The following is a 6912-nucleotide window of genomic DNA, read 5'->3' on the forward strand; positions in this document are numbered from 1 at the left end:
TACATTTGAAAGATTAATTTTAACACTAAAAATTACACACACACACACACACACACACACTCTCTCTATCTCACACACACACACACACACACACACACACACACACACACACATTCTCACACACTCTCTCACACACACACACACACTCTCACTCACACACACACAACACTCACACACAAACACTCACTCTCTCTCTCACACACACACACACACACACACACACACACACACACACACACACACACACACACACACACACTCTCTCTCTCACTCACACACACACACACACACACACACACACACACACACACACACACACACACACACACACACACACACACACACACACACACACACACACACTCTCTCTCACTCACACACACTCACTATCTAAACCTGCTCCTACTCCATCTGTGTAAAACGGGACCAGGGTCTGACTTCAGATTCCTGTAGGTCGGGCTTGTCAAAGGCAGCACATAAGTGGTCTGGAACCTTCAGTTGATTAATCTGCTCTTGGTATGGGCCAGGATTGATGACCACCTCCTCAAAAAACAGTCTTAGCAGACTCTCCACGTAGTCTATAATGCAAAAAATACAAGGAACCTCGAATATTTTAGTAGACATTTTTCTACAATTGGGATCAAACAACATTGTGGTCAATCAAACAGCATTTACCATAAACAACATGTATAATGTAATGTACGTGTTAATTGTTCTATTATAACAATTAGTTAATTGATCTAATTTTGCAGGAGATCTACATATTTTCCATATTTTTTGTATGGTAACATTATCCTTTTATACTTACTGTAGGTTGGTGCTGATTTTCTGTAGTGAAGGGAATGTTCCCCCTTTTTGTATTTTGGCCATTTCACTTTGATGGACGGTTCACCACTCTGGCTGCATGCATACTCGTGATTGGAATTTTCATTATAGTGAAGAGCAGCAAGGTGCAACCTACATAGTTAAATTAAGAAATGAAAAGGATAAAATTGGTAAGGGGGGTTGTTTAAAAAGTGATTAATTATGTGGATAAATTATGTATTTACAAATATAGGACAGTGTGTCAGATGCACATACAGCATTATTTATGAACTTAAAAGACATTTAAAATGTCACACCTGTTCAACATTCCCACAAATGAGAAAGCCACATTTTTTGGAGCGAATTTCAATATCAGGCTATGGAAGCCTTCAACTGAGGAGGTCTGATGGTGAGGGCTCAGTTTTGCCACATCTTTCAGGAGGCGCTGGTTTATCATCAGGTCGCAAAACCGTTCACAAGCTTTAGTGCCTAATAAAGACAGTGAGTCCTTATCAACATATAACTGTAATGTAATTTTTATGGCTGGAAATATCAATATAGATTATTAAATCCCATTGCATCTGTATATCACTATGGCACTTGAATTCAACAGACTGTTATCAATTTTAACCTTTAATATTATAGTCATGGCTTATAAAAAAAATCAATCGTTTCACTCTTAGCAGAATCAGTTTTCTAGTTTTAGATTTCAGTATCATAGTTTTTAGTTTATAGTTATCTTCATGTTTATTAACAAACTAGGCTAATCATGTAGCATTAGGAATCAACAAAATCCTTACTTGGTGTCAGCCAAGCTCGCATCTCAAGAGGTGGGTGGGCGCAGACTGGGAACAAGTCGCTGTTATGGTGGTGCACATTTTGGACGTGGTTGGTGACAGACTTCCATTTTTCCACGGCTTCTTCTCCTGTCTTGGAAGAGGATGCACACCAGTAAAGGTGGTTGATGATACTTCTCCTCCAGGCCAGAACCTCTCCACAACTACGCTCTTTCCCTAGGGCATCGATCTTCTTGGCGAGACCTTAAGTAGCAATTACAGAAAATAAAATGAATTAAAATATTAAACTTTTATCAGTTCTTAAAACATACTTCAAGTTCATTTGTGCTTGTGTCATTTGAGTCACAAGTTTTGATACTATGTTGCTGTTGTGTATATATCTGATTAATCTGAAATGCTGCCGAACAGTTACCCTTTGAGACATGCCAAGTATCGAAGTAATGCTTGATATCAGGTCGCTGCTCCCTCAGATACTTTTGTATCGAAGGATGCCGATCTGTGACGATAGCACCAACCCTTAACCCTGCTGATTCCAGGAACTGGAGGCTTCTCAAAAAACCTTCGCGTTCCATTCGTGGACTTGCACCAACTTCATTACTCTGAGAGATGAAAAAAATATCAATTTAGCAGACAAAAGACATGTTTTGATATGTAAAAAAAAAACGACATTTAGACTTTTATCCTGATAGTTAATAGATACCATAAACCAAGACAATGAGTATGTTTACATGAACAATAATTTTAAGTTTTGATAATTATCAAAGTGTTGCTGTGTTTTTATACAAACTCATTGTGAGAAAGCCATACACAACAATGCCATTACAGATTATTGCAGTGCCATAGTAAATTGCATTTTTACCTGGATTAACTGAATGTCCACCACCTTGTTGTCTTCCAGGTTCATCATCGTGTAGCTTCCATACTTGGCACAGTGTCCTTCAGGGGGAATCAGAGTAGAACAGAAAATAGTTTAGGACATTACTGGTTTATTGACCAAAATTGTCACATTGAACAACATTTTAATCCAATTTATCTACAGTGTATTCCAAAATGCAAAATTCTTCAATGCTTCAGACATTTCATAATGCTTATACTGTGGTTGGAATGACAAGATGAAACTGAATGTTGTTATTTTTCACTCAAAATGAACAAACCTGGGGAATCAGCTCTCATGTCACCACCCAAGACAACGGCCTTTCCAGAATGCCTTGCCATCTCCAGCATTGTGTTTTGTTCAGTCCTCCAGTGCGATAAAATTGTTGGCTGGAGAAAGGTCTTCTGATGATTAAAAAATGTCCTGGGACATATACATTCTAGACAGAGTGCTGTCAGTACCTGAAAGATATCACATTACATAAGTATAAAAAATGTTTAACAATGACCAATTTATACAATTTATTTTGTTTACACAAATGACAAACCTTGTGGATCTGTATGTATGAAGCCCCACTGAAGGCTACTGCTGCCGACAAATGCAAATTCCCAGCTGGTGTACTCTGGATGTGTGGCTGGCTGTTCCACTTTGTTTTTTGGAGGCAGTGTGAACAGATCTATGCGATTTTGAAGCATAAAATGTATATGAACAATATACAAAATGCCAATAATACAATAAATAAAATTATATTTGTTATAATTTTATAATTATAAAATTATATTAACAATTTGTCAGTGCTACATTTATGATCACCTGTGTGATGGATACAAATGTCCCATTTACAAATGTGTCAACTGTGCAGGTATGGCAGCATGCTTGACACTTCCGAAACAGCTGTAGCAAATTCTCTTCATACACCATGTATTTCCTGGCTTTGTATAGTGGTTGGCAAACCCTGGACAATCATAACTCAGCAAATCAAATCATACTTTCTAACAAGGCATCTTGATTGATCATCTCAAACCTAACCTATATACCATGACATTTTTTTACATGTTTAAAGTTTTAATGATAACCACATTTAGACTTACTTTTCAATGCTCCCTTGAGTGACATCAGGCTCATAGGTGACATCAGAACACTGGTTTGACGTGTATGTTGAGCTCTCATCGAACACAGTGTCTTCCATACGTGGCCTTTTAATTGGTGTTGAAGTGAGACACGGAGCTCCAATACCTGTACCAACACTCACACCAACAGAGTGGCCTAAAGGCTTCACCTGAACAGCTGAAAATTTCAACACACACATATGACAATCAAACACATGAAACAGCACAAGAAGACTATTACCAGTTAATACAATGAAGATAAACAGAGCTAGTAGCCTATAACTTTACTCCGTCTTTTCTGCTTGTGGGTTTCCGTTTGAACTGTTTCCGTTTGAACTTGTGGGTTTCCGTTTGAACACGTCTCTTGTTACGGGCTGTATAACAGGGAATGCATTATGTTATGATATGGGTACAAGGGCAAAATAGATTGTGCAGGACTGCCAACTTTTGAGTTCAAATTGGAGTGAGAATTACGATTCAATTCATAAGCTTGAGATTATTATCTTGATTCAATATTGATTCAATTGGATTATATACAATACTTTTTTTTTTTTCAAGGAAAAAATATTCTCTGAAATAATGTTATAAACTATACAGGAAAACCTGTCAGTTGGTATCAAAATTGACAACTTGTATATATGTCGATTTTTTAAATAATTGACCAATTGCATAAGACATGGTTCATTTCAAGTTGTTCTATATCTTTCAACATAAGTTACCCTTTGTAAAGTGTTAGAGATGACCGTTATGTCGAATCTGTCTTGATTTAAGTGTTGATGTTGGTTTTTGGCGCGCACGCGCCAATTCACGCGCAATAAACATGTATTTAGTTTATTAAGCATAATATGACAAAGTTATGTTGGCAGCCCTGTATAATGTTTAACGTCTCAAGAGCTTGGTTGTAGCTAGTTCAACTCACCGTCAAACTTTGTGAGGTACCAACGGTGTACACTGACGGGACAGCGTTATCTGTTAATGACAGATTTCTCACAAACCCCATTTCGTGTTCTGTCCTATTTTTGAAGCATTCGCGCGTGAAGTGCTTCGAGCACATCCGTGACCACTCTGTTATCCCTCCTTCCTCGAAATGTAAAAAATCGAGCCATCTGGACCGTAACGAGGGAATTTTAGGGAAAGGGAAAAGTGTTCCGTGAGTTCCACAACCAAAAATGCACCTCCTCGCCATCTCTCCTTTCACGCGCTGTCAAACACACAGGCAGCCTGTCTACTGTCAGTTGGAGGGGCGTGGTTACGGATTAAGGAGACGCCAAATTCCTCACGCCTACGTCATCAGTGAAGGTCCTCCAATGCAGAGGGGAGGGGCATTTTCAGATTTTGATTAAAGATTATGAAGCCAAAAAATGTTTTTGTGTGGATTGACTCGCATGGATGAATTGTTCAGCACAAAACGATCAATTTAGGCGAACAAAGTGAATATAGTCAATTTTGATTTCACGGGGACTTTAAAATGTGAACTAGACTGGTAGGCAACCTTTCAGTGCTAAATTTATATACTTCATATATATTTCACTCAGTTTTGATTAGCTTATGACACTGAAATAATGCTAAAATATTTCTTTATGCGTAATGTAGCTTGTTTGCGAATATCTACTAATGTGATTTAGTGCAAATATGTTTCAGCCTCCGGTAAAATATGTGATATAGCCTACTGTCTACATTATATTTTTATATAAATGCTCGATTTTGGTTAGCCTAAGACACGCTTCAATACTGCCTTATGCACAGATGTTTGTGAATACAGGTGTAAATGTTTGAAATGTAGTGATGTGTGTCGTTCGCCAACGATCCGTTCATTGCGTGTGTCACTAAATGCGTGCGGATACCCATCAACAGATACTCGCGGTGACGCGGTCTATGGCCCATAAATAGATATTTCTCCGTTCTATGGCCTATCAACTATACATTGTTTGTCCATAACCATCACTTGCTCAGCAGTTTACTTTGTATAATGTATGCTAAAAGTTTTATTTTGATGTTGTTTTTTAGGAATGTGAACCTTCAGTTCTCAGTGCGATCGAGAAATCATACAGAGTAAGTGCATAGACGTAATATTTTACAGATGAAATGTAGCCTAATTGTGTTTACATCGTCATAATATAAAAGTAGCCTACCTATTCTTGTGTGAAATGACAAAAACCATCCATTCTGCTTATACAGGAGACACTGTGCAGATGAGGGTGAAAACACAAGATACATGGAGGACAAAGACATTTCCATGTCCTGCACCTGTGACTGCATACAACAAACTCATGGGGGGTGTTGACCTGTCTGATCAGCTGATACAGTACTACACAACACAGCACATCACCATGAAGTGGTACAGTAAGATTTTTCTACACTTCTTGGACATTGCTTCCACCAACTCTTTCATTGTGCACAAAGAGCTACATGGTAACTTGTCACATAAAGAGTTTATGGAGCAACTTATAACAGAGCTCTGTGGTGTGTCACAGAAAACGGCAATGAGTTTTAAATCAGTGTTGGAAACCGTTGTGCTGCTTAATATATATTTTTTATAACCTGTAATAGTTTTTTCAGGATTCTTTGAATAAAAATATTTTTTTTATAAAAAAACAAAAGTTTGGTCTTTTTTTCTTTCTTTTTTGGAAAGGATGTAAGTGATAGTAATAACTTTAAGTCTTTCCATTGTTAGAAAAGATTTCTATTTTGAATAAATGCTGTTCTTTTTAACTTTTTATTCATCAGTGAATCATTCTTAGGTCATCATTCTTTGTTCAGGCTGCCTCACAGCACCTTGATGGCCCATTAGCCATGGGGGGAGTGTCTTTAGTCACACCCCTGGTGTGAATCACATTAATATTCATGGCCCACGCATACAGCAGTGCTGACACAAAAACTGACATGCAAAATTAAAATCGTTATATTGTTGTTTGTGAAAGAGTGGTCAGAATGATTTTCACCTCATTTTGTAGAAAAAATTCTAGCCTACAAGAATAGTAATTCCAAAGTCTTATGGAAAACTATTCAGTATGTGTTAAATGGCCTTATTGCAGTGACAATGTTTTTCCCAAAACATACTAACCACGCATAATATTTTTTTTCTATAAAATGCAAACATGTACATCCATTTTGCTCACATATTATTGTAGCAGAGTTTGTGCTGAATACAACAAAATTACATGTTGGCCAATAGTATGTTGTAAGTAGCTGAAATAAGCACAAATGTCATGTCAAAACATCTCAAGGGCCCCAAAAACACCTCAGACTCCAGAGGGTTAAACAGAGGATCTGCAACATTTTTGGCAAACTAGGGGTGAGAGACTGATGCATAAAAAGTTCAGAGCTA

The 6912-nt window shown here is 37.6% G+C and overlaps 1 protein-coding gene across 3 annotated transcripts; it reads right to left on the reverse strand.

Moving 5' to 3' along the window:
* Nucleotides 1–237: 237 nt before the first annotated feature.
* On the reverse strand, nt 238–4800 carry LOC311071244 (uncharacterized protein). 3 transcript variants are annotated; one of them, XM_084095528.1, is made up of 12 exons: nt 4504–4800; nt 3873–3958; nt 3567–3762; nt 3289–3430; nt 3023–3151; nt 2756–2936; nt 2461–2537; nt 2014–2200; nt 1605–1844; nt 1122–1293; nt 809–957; nt 238–578 (listed from the first exon to the last, which is right to left on the reverse strand). In XM_084095528.1, exons 3-12 carry the CDS (start codon nt 3662–3664, stop codon nt 403–405), a joined length of 1551 nt encoding a protein of 516 aa, XP_083951654.1. In that variant the 5' UTR covers nt 3665–3762; nt 3873–3958; nt 4504–4800; the 3' UTR covers nt 238–402. The 3 variants fall into 3 exon arrangements, with proteins under 3 accessions (XP_083951654.1, XP_083951653.1, XP_083951655.1); XM_084095527.1 differs by having other exon boundaries at nt 3567–3958; XM_084095529.1 differs by lacking the exon at nt 4504–4800 and having other exon boundaries at nt 3567–3711; nt 3826–3878.
* Nucleotides 4801–6912: the final 2112 nt, after the last annotated feature.

This window comes from Abramis brama (genome assembly GCF_963993115.1).
Source record: "Abramis brama genome assembly, chromosome: 20".
Lineage (NCBI taxonomy): Eukaryota > Metazoa > Chordata > Actinopteri > Cypriniformes > Leuciscidae > Abramis > Abramis brama.